Here is a 15,658-nt window from a genome sequence, read left to right on the forward strand (position 1 = left end):
TATCACAGCTACTAATCAGCATTATGCGAGGGCTCAACGTCTTCAGTGACATTGAAGTTGTACTGCATTAAACACTGTGCTGAATGTGAGGCTCACTGCTTGGGGTTCATCCAGCCCTTTGCTATCCAGACCTACAGAAATGTTTTATTAGAGTTTGACCAGAATGCTAGACCCTGAACCACTTTCTCCTTTCCTCTAAAATCAGGTTAAAATGGAAGGTTTAGCCATTAAGAGTAACTTCCTCATGGGGGCGCCTGGGTGGCTTGGTTGAGCATCTGACTCTTGATTTCAGCTCAGGTCATGAGTCCAGGGTCATGGGATCAAGCCCTGTGTCGGGCTGCATGACGGGCACGGAGCCTGCCTGAGACTCTCACTCTCTCCCTCTGCCCCCCTCCCCTATGCCGCGCTCTCTGATTAAAAAAAAATAATAATAACTTTCTCGTGGAAAAAGTCCTGACAATAGTAATGTACCACAAAGATACTTTTAAAGCTTCCTTATCTTTTTCCTCCAAATTCTGTGATTAAAAGAGTAATACATGCTTATTGTTAAATTATGAAAGAGAACAAAAATATATACAGAATCGAGGGGGGCAGTGGGAAGCAAAACTTTTGATGCATAGCAAAAGAAATTGGGAGGAAATGTGCCAAAATGGTAATGGTAGTTTTCTCTGAGCATGGGATAATGAGTGGATTTTTTTTTTCTATTTATTTTACAGGGGAAAAAAAAGATATATAGCCAAGACCTCCGAAGCCAGGGAAAATGACAGCACTCTCAAACCTAGTATTCTTAGACCAAAACCCAAGGAAGCTGAAGGTCCAGCGAGCATTCCTAGTGGAAAATAGCCATGCATTCAGTAGAATATATAAATTCAGGACACTATCTGGAAAGCACGGGCAAGACATAAAACATTCATTTCTATAAAATTGAAACAATTTATCTTCCATTCTTGAGCAGATGGGAGGGTAAATTGAGGTTGATTTTTTTTTCACCCTGGTGGTCATGTTGGAGGAAATATGAGTGTTCCCGCCTCCGGCACTGTTTAAAATAAGTCTCTTGGTGCCGTGACTGGACTAGTCAGAGAGAACACTGTGATAGCTACACCCTCCTCCAGGGGGTTGACAGTATAGCAGGGGGCGACTGCAGACGCTCGTCACTCAGGGAAGGATGGCACAGTGAGGCCCCTCTGTCCCAGGGGGAGGAGGGTTCGGAGAAGCTGGTGGAGAGCACAGAACGTCCACCTCTCATCTACAGCTGGTAACTGACCTTCAGGGTGTTCTATGCGATTCACATTGCACTCCCTTTGAAACCTGTATTTACCTGACTGACTTAGCTCCAATACCCACCCATCACTGTCAAGCGTGGCCACCGGCTCTGTAACCTTAAGCAAGTTTCTTCACCTCTCTGGCTCTCTATTTCCCAATCAGTAAAATTCAAGGATCCTTTAGGATGCACTCAGCCACAGTCTACAAATCCGTTACTTGCATTGCAGGGGGTGGGTACAGTGGCAAGAAGGTGCCCTCCCAAGGGGTCTGGAGACTCCACTTCCAGCTCAGGAAGGGTTCTTAAGTCTTAAGACTTAAGCATTAAGAAATGCTTCTGGCTGTGCTTCAGAAGCATTTGGGGAAACTTTCTGTAGGTACAGATTCTGGACTCTCTCCCAGACCTGTGAAATGAAAATCTCTAGGGGCAGAAATCAGAAATCCGTATTTTAAATAAGCTGCCCAGATGCACTGGGGAGTCAATTACTAATGACGTATTTTGCTTCTGTATCATCCTAAGTAACCAAGAAGGTTACCGTTGCCTCTAAGAGGGGAGCAAAGGGCACCACCTAAAATGACCACAGCCAGGCTCAGCGCAGCTCATTAAGCGCCTCTGTGCAAATTAGAAAAAGGTGCCCATCTGGACAAACATCGCCTTTGTCTCAGGGTTTGCTTGCCTTGGTGAACACGGGCTAGGTTTCAGGCTTCGGTTGCTCTCCTAGCCAGATGTCTATCTGCAAAGTACAAGGTCTAGCACTGTACTCAGTGGACTGACCGCACGCTTTTTGTGAAAATGGGTCAAGTCAAACATGTTTTCACTTGAGAAAATCCCCGAGAACGAGGTGCAGTTTCCCAAGCCGAGTGGGGGAACCGATCCCATTACACCTGACTGAGGGGGTCCTGGCGGGTGGAGATCTGAGTTCAATTGCTCAGTTCCCGCCTGCTTGTCCAGGGAGGGGTTGGTTCCCCTTCCACGGACAATATTTCAGCTGGAATCAGGTTACAGCCAGGCTTCTAAAGAGAGGAAACTAGGAGCTTTAGATTGAATTCTACGAGCTAAGATGAAGATCTGTTTGACATTGAAATGGGTGGGAGAAAGGACAGCCACGTTTCCATCGACTCCTGGGGGAAGTAGGGGAGACAGAAGCAAAGAAAAAAGGAGGGAAGAAAAGAAGAATGAGAAATAAGGGTCCAAACACCGGGAACCCTTGTTAGGAATATGTGAATAAGTTAGGTATAATTAGAAAGAGTCACATACAACACACACACACAGAGAAACAGAGAAAAGGAGAACAAAACGAGAGCTAATGGGGAGATAATCCCATTTGTGCATGGCATGGCAGTGACAGGAGCTGGCACAGACAGTGCGGTCGGGAGGGCGGGGCGGGGGGGAGCGCACCCAGAGATACAAAGAGCAGTACCAGGCTGGCTTGCGAATCTTGTCTGAGGGGGTGGGGGAAGGTGAATGGGGCATCGGTGACACAGAAATCAGTGACACGTGGGTGGGGAAATAAAAGCCAGACAGTGAGCTAGAAATGGACAAAGGGAAGTCAGGAAATGTTGTATGTCACCCAGGACTGTCTGACTGTCTGAGTCACTTCTGAAGAGACTCTGGGCAGGTCAACGTAGGCCAAACACCGCCCAAGACCGGGACTTGGGATCAGAGAGGCACGCCGGCATCCCAGATGCTGCCGTCCAATGGGCGAGCAGTGGCCCTCTGTCAGACAGCTGTGAGGAGGTCTTTGCTCAGTTCCAGGTGGTCAGGAGGTGAGAGTGGGTTTGGGATCATTTTGGGTAATCGGGCAAGCCTGGTCTCTGCTCGATACCTAGAACCCAGAGGCAGAGGCATCCTTTCCACTGAGCTCTGGTCATTGTACTGAGCGTTGTCTCCAGACAAATGTTACCAATGGCATCATTTGGGCAGCCCCCCTCCCATTTACTGCCATCAAGGATGTATTTTGAGCCAGAAAGAGGGACTGAAGCTAACCATGACCGACACCGTCCTCATTCTTGGCTTGAAAAGGAAACTGGATTCTACAGGGTGGGACATTTGCTCCTTATATGGATTTAGAATCCCCAGGCAGTCACTCTTGGGAGGGTGCAGCAGGCAGACGTGGTAGAAATAGAAGGAGAGAACAGTAAGCACCTGGCACAATGGAAAGGCCAGATTAAGGCAGCGTGGGCTGTTTGAGAGAGAGAGCGTGTGTGTGCATGTGCACGCACACATGTGTTCTTATCTGGGGATGCCATGGTGAACGTGTTGCCTCTTGAGCAGCCAGTGAAAGAAGGTTCTGATGAGCAGGGCCATTCCTGACGATGGCTTCTACAGCCTGAGAGAAACACCTGTTCGTTTCCTACTGCCGGCTCTTCCCCTCTCATGAATTATCACCCGATCACAACCCTTCAGCATTGAAATCTAGTGATATGTGATGGTTCTTTAGTGGGAAATCTCCTTGGTGTTGCCCTCTGTATCTGAGATGCCAGAATAAGAAGTCAGGCTATTATTTACAGGGAATCTTCAAATGCATGAATTTTATCTAATGTGGTGTCCTGAAAAATGTATCTAGAAGCCCTTGGGCACACTTTTGATTTAACGACAACAAAAAACTATTGATAGCCTTTCTTAATAATCTCCAAAGTAGCTAAATAAATTTGGGTTTTTTTTCCCTCCTCTAATGTGTTCATGTAAATCAATCTCTCTTGCCTCCTCCAGCCTCATTTATTGGTTTCATTTCTTGTCTGTGAAAATTTTCCATTTGTCCTTGTTGTCCTAGCAAACAAATACTAAATACATACTCTAATAGTCTCTGGCTGTATCTATAAAGCCACAGGGATAGGAGGCTGAGGGTTTTTTAATGAATTCATACAGGTTAGACAGAAGACATGGTAAAGCCTCATGCTGGGGGTAAGACCCTTTCATCCTGGGTCCTCTGCTGGACAACCTGTCACCGGGATGCTGTGGCAGGAAATGATTGATTTTTGTTGCCAACCTCGAAGACCAAAAATGTAACCTCAAACATCCCATGTTCTTTTAGTAACTCATTAGAAATCTGTCATCCATGACTTCGTTTATATCTTTTTGAAGCTATTTTTACTTCTATTGAACAGGAGCCTCTTGTGTAATGAGTTCAACAATTTTACAACTTGTGACCTGATCCTGTCACCTGGGTGCACTACGGTGACTAGATTCACCACCCGGATCCACTCACACATTTCTCAACCTGCCTCACTTCTCCTTGGGCATTTTCGGTAGAACCAAAGTCACCAAAAAAATGGTTGTTGGCAACCCCTTTGACTCACGTGCCTTATATATATGGTGCCCTATTCTGTCCTTCTTTGCTGTTTGATCTTGACAACTTTATCTACAGAATAATTTTAGGACTATGTTCTACGTGCAGAATCCAGATAGATAAATACACATTTAGATAGTCTCAAGAGGATATGTGTGGGTTTGTTCTGTTTTGTGTGTGCGTGCGTGTGCGTGTGTGTGTTGTTTTGTTTTCTTTTTAGGGTTATTTTAATTTATTTTGAAGGACTCAGAATGATAATGTATAATGAGGGAATATCCCACCAAATATACAGACACCTTGGAATTTCTCCCTCCTGCTAACAATTTTAAGGGCACGTATACGGAACTTTCGTGTCCCAAACCTTAGAAAGCAAGAGCTCTTCAAGAGCGAGTCTTTCCTTACTGTATCAGCCTCTTCTCCTGTCTCTGTTAACTGCATTCTTAAGCTACCCTGGGCTATTTATTTGCTACTCCTGGAAAAGCCATGCTTCTTGTATCTCCACGCCTTGGCATATGCTGTTTCCTTTGCTCAGAATTACCTATGTTAGCTGCTAAATTGAACAGTTCAAAATCTAACTTCTCCACGAAATCCTATCCTCGGTTCTCAGGTGTCACATAAGTCACCCCTTAAACTGTAATCACATTGGCCTTTGCTCACACCTTTATTTTAATAGGTCTTAGAACTGAATGTACTTTTTTCATTATGTGCCCATTATCTATCTAGACTATTAGTTCTTCCAGAGCAGAGACCACATCTTCTTATAATTAGCAATCTAGCTCATCCTGGTACAATAGGTAATGGAGGGGATATTTGTTGAAACCATGCATGATGGTGCACAGTAGTGAGAGGATTTCTATAAACTAGTCCGCTCACTCACCCACATGCACATGGGCACGCCACACATTCACACACCACGCACACACATTCACCACACACACGTGCACGTAGGTGCACGCGCAGACGCACACGGGTCTAGGTAAACCAAAGCACAAGGCAGAGGCTGGGTGAAGTTCCAGGTGTTAACTTCTCTGCCTCACCAAATCATCCATTTGTAATTTTCTGCATTTGTGTCCTTAATCCATTTCGTTCCTTGCCTGAAGTAACGGATGCTTATTGCTACTTTTCCCCTTCTATATTAGCCTAGATTTTTCACAAGGGAATTCATTTTAAAGATTACCGGCCTGGGATTTGCTTGTTCTACTTCCAAAGAACGTTCAGCCATTTTTATAGACGCAATACAAGGATCCTAGGTGAAAAACATAAATACCCACACACGCTGCTTACCTCCAGCTTCCGGAACATTAAATATTCAGGAAAATGAGGCCCACCATCGATTTTTCCATAATACCCCAATACGTATCATTAGTTGGCAATCTGTCAGGCAGGTTTCAACTCAAGTGACAGACTTCACGTTCCAATCAATTTCGATTAATTTTGCAAGAATCATTCAGAGAAACGTGGCATCAGAGCCGTGATTTAAATCAAGAGGTATGGCATCCTCCACTTTTCATTTATCTTGTCATTTTACGAGGAAAATGCAGTCATTTGTCTGGCACTTTTTTATATACATATAAACCCATGCTGCTTATCACTCCTGGCTCCATTATCCCCAAGACAGTCACTTTTTTCCCTCCTAACAGTTGCTCCATTATTTTATTAGTGTCCAAAACGAGACCTCGCAGACAGTGATGATCAGAGAATAATGGAAATTAGAGATGGAAATGACAGATTAGGTCTCCTTGTCTGTTTCCTGGGGCTAATGTTCCTGTCAGTCTGCGACTCGATGCTTTAGCCAGCCTTATTTTAAATGACACCAACGTGGGGCCTCCACCAAGTCCCTGGAGGCTCTCGTCTACATCCTAAGACTGCCTCTACACGCAGCCAGAGGGAACGACAAACCCTGCGCAATTACCAAGTGAGGCCAGGCCCGTCCTCGCATGATCTGTCTGCAAGGCGAGGGATGTGGAGGCTTGAGCGATTAGCCACCAAATCCAATCACTGCAGAGGGCCAGCCTGGATCATTCAGGGCAAAAAGCGAAATGATATTTTGTCGTCGTTTTCTTCAGCAGCAAGTTTGCAGGCTAAGAGACAGAGAGCTGGTTATCCATCACCCTTTACAACATTTTACTCAGTAAGAATCCTAGCCAACCGAGATGCTCAGCCACCACAGAAGCTAACATCCTGGCTCCCCATCCACTATGCAAACGTGTCAGGGGTCAGAGAGTGAGGGGACTAAGGGGACTTTAAACAGCGAGTGGCACTCCTTTCTTCATACGCCGCTTGACATCTATCAGCCAAGCCTTCTGCCCTCCCCGCCCATCTTTCAACAAGACGCTACCTCATGTGCGTTTACCCTTCTACCAACACCTTCCTCCAAATCGTGGGGGGCAGCCTCTCCGATGCGATCTCAGGTTCAGCGGAAACAGAGCAATCCTTCATTTTCACTCACAGAAAAATTTCATGGCATTTTGACTTCCTCAAGTTTTCTGACCTGTGACTCAGCTTTCCTTTCCCTACCTTCATTCCCTCTTGTCCCTATTCCTCAACCTCAACCCGTTCCAGAACATTTGCCCTCTTCTAACGTCGATGGGCATCTATCACGCCTTGACTTAGTCATCAGCTGGCCAGTTCTCTGAGTTGAGTTCTTCTACCCTTCATCATAAATCACTCCCTTGGGCTCCTCAATCATTTTTATTGCTCTTCTCCAAACTCTCACCCATTTGTCTCCATATTTATTGCTTTGAGAGTCCAGAACTACATTCAATATTCTAGGCTTGGTCTCTTCAGAATCACACAGAAGGGGCTGATCATCAACCCCGGGGATATGAGTCCTCCATGCAATGTGTGAAATGATGGTGGTTCCTTTTTCCACCTTGTCAGGCTGCAAACACATTTCTAATCTGCAGAAAAGCAATCACTCTCAGATGGCTTTTGCCTTGATCTCTTTCTAGTTTTCCCTGTTCCATCGACTGCTATTATTAGTTAGTGTTTAACGACCCCTTTCTCTATCCACTCTGCTCCATGGGGGAGCCAACACAGAAAGCAAGCTCTCAGCACCCAAGACAAAGTAGAAAGTTGCTTCTAAAAAGCAAGAGAATGGGGCGCCTGGGTGGCGCAGTCGGTTAAGCGTCCGACTTCGGCCAGGTCACGATCTCGCGGTCCGTGAGTTCGAGCCCCGCGTCGGGCTCTGGGCTGATGGCTCGGAGCCTGGAGCCTGTTTCCGATTCTGTGTCTCCCTCTCTCTCTGCCCCTCCCCCGTTCATGCTCTGTCTCTCTCTGTCCCAAAAATAAATAAAAACATTGAAAAAAAAATTTAAAAATAAAAAGCAAGAGAAGACGCACAGTGGTGACGGTTGCACAACAACGCGAATGTCCTTAATGCCGCTGAATGGTACACTTAAAAATGATGAAAATGGTTAAGTTTTATGAGATGTGTATCTCATCACAATAATTTTTTTAATGTAAAAAAAATAAAAGAAAAATCCAAGACAAGATAACTTCTATCCCAGTCACGTGTGCTTGGGGGAAAGCAAAGGTCTCCGAAAGAAATGGTTACTGGGGATCCGGGCAAGATACCCTTACTTGGTACCGAGCATTCCCACATTTCCCCCTTGCTGACAGTGGTGGGGAAAACGAGTGTCTCCTCATGTCAGTCTCACAAAGCCCCTTGAGCTCTGGGAGAGCTCCACGGGAGTCTGTGTGGCTTCGTGTGTCTCCAACAAAATCAACAGCTAAGTTCTGCCTGTGGAATCCTGGTGGCTGGCGGTAGAATGCAAAGGAGGAGAGGGACAGCTTGATTTTCAGATCCCAGCTGGAGGCTGTGGGGCTGCGAGTCAGAGGCATCATCTCTGAACTCGTAAATGGAGAAAAAGATGACACGGACGTCACTGGAATGGTATAAATATGGAAATGCATGGTGACATTTTTACCCATTCGCTATTCAGAATATAACCACCCCTTAGCTCCGTTCCTCTACACGCAATTGTTCCGCGTCCTGTCTGCACGAAGAAGGGTGACATCTGGGAACCGGCTCATCTGCCATCCCCTCACTTACCCCTGGTTTGTGCCCCATTCATTCCGAATGCAAAGATGCTTGTGTACTGGATCCTTCATGTAACCTTCGTAGCAAAGGCATTCCCCTTAGAAGCAGGGTAGGAAGAAGGAAAAGAAACATGAAGGAATTGATTAACATGTCTGTTTGAGAAAATGAACGTGAAATGATCAGATTAAACTCAGACTCTAATAATGGTGTGGAAGAAACAATAAATCCCATGATGTCACACATCCCCGTCTCTACTGCCCACGGAATGAACACACCCCCAATCTCTCCATTTTCCACTACGTGCTAATTTTCTCTAGTGGAGGAGTCTAACATTTGCAAAGAGCCTACTATATGTGCTCGGTAAACACAAAGAACGAGAACTCTGAGCAAAAGAACTTTTTCAACCGTGTTTTCTCAGCGCCAAGTCTACTGCAAGGTGCATATTAGGTGATCAATAAGTATTTAAAGAGCACATAAGCGATGTATTTCATCAAATATTTCTAAGAAACTTGAAAAGTAGGTATTCTTAGCTCTGCTATGCTGATAGGGGAAACTGAAGCTCAGAAAAATTGAGGGATCTGGAGACAGCTCATAAATGGCAGAGCTCACATTTGAGCTTATGACGGTCCATCTCTGGACCTTTATTCGCACCATGCCAGGCCATTAGCCCATAGAACAATGACATACTTAGAGGAGGTCACTTATACTTCTTATGGTTTTCTAGGAACTCTGGGTTTTCGTTTTTAAATGAAAATGGCTAATTATTTTGGAGCTTTTAAACAGAAGAACCATCCACAATTCTATATTTGTTTAGAACATTACTATGCTTCCTTACCACTAGTTACTCCGCTAATATACCCAGAGGTCCACAACCCCTTTGGAACTGTATGCAACACCGTGTGTGTGTGTGTGTGTGTGTGTGTGTGTGTGTGTGTGCGCGCGCGCGCACATCTCCTCACGGCAGGATTCCATAACATTCTTCGGATTTACAAGCAAAATCAAGACCCCCAAGGATTAAGAATCATTGCTCCACTTAGTACTGATCTTGGAAACATTTGCTGCTGTGCCCTTATATTAGTAATCCTTAAGCAATGCTGTGTATCCCTAAACTGCTGAGACCGGAGCCAGTGCAGCACTCGTGTGAACTCTGTCACTGGCTGGTTAGTTCACAGGTAGTAGAAGGACAGGGTATGACTTCCCACCATTTGTAAATAGTAAAAGTGGCATGCCTTGAAGAGACAAGGGACATAAGGTTTCCTCATCTTGCTAGGAAGAGACTCTAAAAAGGGATATACATAGCTTGGAGTATGATTTTCTGCTTTCCAAGATAAAAAACAATAAAAATGAAGCGAGGGGTCCCCACCGTCCTAGAGCGAAGGGACTGGGTAGGTTCTAAAGGAAGGAGTTTTTTGTTGTTGTTGTTGTTGTTGTTGTTAGGATCTAAGGTTAATCTTTCTTTTCCAGATGGGCCTATAAGCTACTGACCATCAGGGCCCCACTACCAGGTAACACCCATTTTCTTCCCCGACACCTGTTTAGCTCAAGGTGCTGAGGAGTGGAGTGACAATTAGTTCCCTTCTTAGTTTAGGGGGTGTCCACACAGAGTATGAGGTTAGTACTTTGTCTCCTGTATGGGAAACTCAGGCTTCCACGAGGGCTAGATTCACAATAGGCTCAAATTTACTGGCTTCAGTGGTGCTGAGCTGTGTCCAAGAATGGTCAGGGAGCTAGGAGTGGAACATAGGAAAACAAAGCTAGAAATCAGGGAAATGATAATAAAGCTTTCAGATGAATGACGTTTCTCCAGGAGAGAGGAAGATAAAGAAGGCAAGTACCAGAGGATCATAAAAGAAGAAAATTACTAAGGGGTCAGCCTTCCTATCTTACCAATTCCAAAGAAAGCATGGACTTTAGACTATAAGCCACACAAGGGCAGGAACAAAGTTAGGTTTTTTGTTGTTGCTGTTGTTTTGTTTTGTTTATTTGCATAAACAGGGATTTTATAAACAGTGCAAAATGGAAAATTGATTAAATCATTTCAAATTTTGCCCTGAATTTACAGATAACACGACCACCACCAACTCTCAAGATGCAGAGATAAAAGGCAACTAGTGGGTCTAGTTCACAGACTGGCTTCTCCCTTCAGGAGATCATTTCCCAGCTGTCCCTGTGGACATCAGGCATGGGTAGGACGTTGAAAAACAGGAAGTAACCTCATGAGGCTGCTGAGCCCATCACTCCGACTCTTAGAAGGGTCTTGGCTGGAGGCCATGCCCTAGACTTAAGGATTGACCAAAAAGGAAGTCCTTCCACGTTCGAGATCTAGTTACTGCAAAACATGTAAAAATAAACGCAGTAACAACTGAGAGTTCAAGCAAAGCCTGATTTTCCTAATGATGGCAATACCTACCATTTGTAGAGTACATTCACCTTTCTCAAATTGCCTTCACAGTCATTATCTCCTTGTGAGGTTCCATCACTCATTACCACGTGGGGACCCGCTGCCGCCAACAGATAGAGCTTCCCTCCGTCTAATGTCACATGCGGCCCAAAGCCGGATCAACAGAGACATTTTCAAACATACCAGGCTAGAGTTTGAGGATATCCAAAATCTGCCTCTCAAACGATCCTCATTTCCGGAACCCACCAAACTCCCCCCTTCTATATTCCTCCTCAAAACCAGTTGGGCCATCTACACGGAAAAGGAGTTCAGACTTGATGAGGGAAGTTGCTATGGCAACCAAATGCTAAATCTTGACTTTAAGAGGGGTTTCATGCGAGCACAAGCTCCGACTGTTAGCTGTGAATTTTAAAGACCCCACAAGGGTGTTGGATGCCCTCCTAAGCTCGAAGTGTTACAGTCTCTGCATCTGCTGTGACAGATGGCGGGGAACACATGACGTGCCGGCTCTGTGGTGGTGTTCACAGGAATCCAATGGAGAGACGTGTCACGGCCACGGAGAGGTGCCCAACCGGGATGGATTGTGCCCTGCAGGAGGCACGCACAGGCCACCACGCTGCCAGAGAGTAGAAACCCACCAAGAGGTGATCCAGGCAAGGCCTGGAAATGGCTACACTTGATTTGTGCTTGCTACCCTTGAGGTCAAATGCCTTGAGGTAACTTGCATGGTGTCCCTGCCTTCCCTCATTCCCCATTCTGTAGGTGAAGGGGTAAGGTGCAAATCTCATCGAAGGATCAACCTTGACTTAAGGGCTCCTCCGACATGACTGGGCTGGACTTGATGTGGCCAAAAGCCCTGACTTACCTATCCCCCAGGTAGCTGTTGGCTTTTATTAAATGCAACTGGCTGGTGTGCTCCATCTAAAAAGGGCAATCTCTGTAAGACATCTGGACTACGGTAACATCTAACCTCCTGGTCTCCTCCCCTGTGGAGACATCAGGCAAGAGGCGGGCCCAGAGTCAAACGGTCCCATGTGACCCTGGGAGGGCAGACAGGGAAGTACGCCAGTTGCACATCCTGAAGGAAGGGGTTTTAACGGAGTTTGGAATGAGTGGGTGATCCAGGTGGCAAGAACAAAATTGAAAGCCATGCTACTCTGCCAAACTGAGTTCAAGAGAGAGAGGCAGTGGTTCAGATCAAGGAAAGGGGAGGAGGGCTCCACTGAGTCTGGGAAACTGGACCAATGGCCCTCGCCAGGTTTTACACGTTTCTCTATGGTTAGCACTGGCCTCTAGAAAGATCTGGGGTAGAAAGAATTTTGGCGAATGGCAATCTTGGATAGCCAGTAAAATCTGATGTAGCTTGGATGCCCGTGCTGCTTGTAGACCCATAAAAGCTACATATCTTGCAAAGGGCAGTCAGCGTCTGTGGCCAGGATTGACGGGGGCTGTGAAATCAAACAAGTGTGTGTGATGCCTCCACAGCTGCCCAACTGGCAGAACAAAGTCCACGGATGGAGTAGTGAGAGAAGTTGCTGAATCCAGCTAGTCTGTGTTTCCATCAGAAAACAAGCAATCGGGCAAACATACAACTGTAAACAAAAACCCTTAGAAAGTACAGCAAAAGTCAACCTCTGGCTGGATCCAACCAGAGCACTAAGCCATTCAACCTCAGTGGTTTGCCGTTAGCCCACCCGGACCTGAGACACACCTACGGTTCGAAACCTGGGCAGATCTGGGGGAGAATGTCAGCGTGCACTTGGCCGAGGGCTTCCAGGCACCGGGCTAAGAGCTCCAGGTACGCTACACCTCTCCCAAAGAGTGTGTTGCTACAACGTAGGAGGGAGGCTGACATGGAAAACAGATCAGCAGGCTTCCTCCAGCTCATTCTTCTGGAGACCCCTGATGCATGTTTAGAAGATCCGTGTAGCCACCTCTATGAACTGGGCTGGGAGCTACAAAGGGTAACGTTAACGATGCTCGTTCTTTCTCTGCCCTTTCCCTCCTTCTGTTTCTACAGGTGCCATAAAAATGACCACAAACTTCACGGCTTAAACAATACTGTTTTATTATCTTACAGTTCTGTAGGTCAGAAGCCTGACATAAGTCTCAGGGGGCTACAAACAAGGTGTCTGCAGGCCTACATTCTTTTTTGGAGCCTGGAGAGGAGAAATCTGTTTCCTTGCCTTTTCCACCTTCTGGAGGTTGACCACATTCCTTGCCTCGTGCCCCTTTCCTCCAGCTACAAAGCCAGCAGTGGCTGGTGGGGTCCTTCTCGTGTCGTATCATCCTGACCTCCTCTTCTGTCTCCCTCTTCCACTTTTTAAGGACCCTAGTGATTTTACTAGGCCCACCTGGTTGACCCAGAATATTCTCATTCTAAAGCCTGTTGTTTAGCCACCCGGATTCATCTTTGCCACGTAACGTAACTCACTCACAGGTTCTGGGGAAGAGGGGGACAACATCCTTGGGGGATATTCTGCCTACCACAGCTGCTATTCTGGACCACTGTGCAGGTGATGCGTAAACGCATGCTTAACTCTGGAACGTTCTGGAAGGTTGCCTAAGGAGAGCTCCAGGCCCCAGAGGATGCTCCTTTGCAGTGACTGAGCGTGCGTGTTTGTGTGTTCGTGCGTGTGCGTGTGTGAACAAGTACACACGTGCACTTGCACTGTTCCACATCTCCATATGGGCAGACCCCTCGGCATGGCTGGGAAAGCACACGTCCCAACACGGTGACATTTCCAAGTGAGTTAGCTGGAGGATTGCAAAAATAACGTCGGCTTGACTTGCAGCCAATTCCCACACTCAGCTCTTTGGAGAAAGGCTCTAGGACGGAGTGTGGGAGGCGATAAAGTTTCTTACTGATGAGCGTGTGGGATGACCACATCGTCCCACGTGCGGGAAGAAGCAGGGCAGGAAGGGGGAGGGTTTCCAATTCCAGCATTAATGAAAACAAAAGTCTCCGAAGCAGCACTTCTCAGCTGCTACCCCAAATGAAGACGATGCACCTTAGCTCTGCTGTGGGGTTTGGGTTCCTCTCTGCAGTCTCCCGCATGGCTTTCCAGTTGGATATTCATTAATTGTCACAGATACGGGGAAGCCACTGGCAGAGGAGGGCTTCCCAAAGTCATTTTCAGCAAGGATTAGCAATGAGACGTCTAGGAAGACTGAAGAGGGAGGTGATAGGAACTTCGCTGTGGACAAGCAGGCACCCGGTTCCTGGCTTGGGGAGCATGCTCAGTATAATGATGGTTGTTTGCATAGTTTTCAGTGACAGATATGCTGGATCTGACATGTCTGGGGAAATCAAGCAGCCCTTGATAATCCCACCTCTGCTCTGACTACATGATGGATGGAACACAGACTTACGCCTTAGGAAGCCGTGGGGGCTTTGAGTGAGTTATGCACCTTCTCGGGGAATTCACACATCGATCTAAAGTAAGAAGGTCGTTTCTCTCTAAGACCCCTCCATGCATAAAACACCAATCCCTTCTCCCCACATGTAATTAAAAGTGCTTTCTGCTCTTTAAAACCTCAGTAGAGAAGAACAGACATCATGTTTTCACTCATATGTGGATCTCGAGAAACTTAACAGAAGACCATGGGGGAAGGGAGGGGAAAAAATAGATACAAACAGAGAGGGAGGGAGGCAAACCGTAAGAGACTCTTAAATACCGAGAACAAACTGAGGGTGGATGGGAAGGTGGGGGAGAAGGGAAAACGGGTGACGGGTGTTGAGGAGGGCACTTGGGATGAGCACTGGGTGTTGTATGTGAGCCAATTTGACAATAAATTATATTCATGAAAAAATAAATAAATAACACCTCGGTGGCGCCTTCCAAGGCCCTCTGGGGATCATGGTTCTCTCAGAAGTGGATTTAACAGCTCAGCTTGTCCCAGGATCTCCCAATCCAAGTCAGTGGTGGGGACCAGAGACCTGCTGCACAGAGAGGCCCCGTCTTGGACATGAGCCGCTTTTCCGTTCTCCCGAGCACACTGGCTTTCGGGCAGGGTGCACAGCCCATCTGTTTGATTTGGTGTTTGCCTGACAGCGTGGGAGGAGCAGTAAGTAGGCACAGTCTTAGACATCAGATGTTTAAAATGCTGTACTTTCTCTTCCACACGTGGGCCTGGAAGACCTGTGATGGGCCCAGGTGAAAACTCTTAGACCTAAGAAGGTGAACTTTAGCCATTGTCGCCACCTGTTACTCTCCCAAAGACATCCAGCAATGGTTGTGACAGAAGTAAGGCTATATCTCCTGGACTCAACCTCTACTAATAACCCTCCACCCCAGCACCTGAAGAAGATACACCCGTGGGTGTGTGTGTGTGTGTGTGTACGTGAGCACATGTATGTATGTATTTATGTGTGCCTGTGTATGTATATGCATGTGTGTACGTTTGTATATGTGTGTGCCTGTGTATGTATGTGAGTACTTGTATGTGCACGTGCATGTATATATGTAACTATGTGCGCACACGTGTGTTAAGTGTACGTGTGTGCACATGCATGCATGCATATGTGCGTGTATGTGTGCACATGTATGTGTACATGCGTGTGTATGCGCGTGCACGCATATGTACGTGTGTGTGAATGTGTGATGCATATGTATATGTGTATGTGTGTGCACATACACAGGCATATGTGTGTGGTATGTGTAG

The 15,658-nt window shown here is 46.4% G+C and overlaps 1 protein-coding gene across 2 annotated transcripts in view; it reads right to left on the reverse strand.

Annotated features, from left to right (window-relative positions):
- ASTN1 (astrotactin 1) overlaps positions 1 to 15,658 on the reverse strand; it is a 303,108-nt gene that overhangs the window by 130,429 nt on the left and 157,021 nt on the right. For both annotated transcript variants that reach the window (XM_047841601.1, XM_047841602.1), the window contains exon 8: positions 8,605 to 8,689. In XM_047841601.1, the coding sequence (XP_047697557.1) occupies positions 8,605 to 8,689 (85 nt within the window). The remainder of the gene's footprint in view (positions 1 to 8,604; positions 8,690 to 15,658) is intronic.

The sequence above is a fragment of the Prionailurus viverrinus genome, chromosome F1 (assembly GCF_022837055.1).
Source record: "Prionailurus viverrinus isolate Anna chromosome F1, UM_Priviv_1.0, whole genome shotgun sequence".
In the NCBI taxonomy this organism is placed as follows: domain Eukaryota; kingdom Metazoa; phylum Chordata; class Mammalia; order Carnivora; family Felidae; genus Prionailurus; species Prionailurus viverrinus.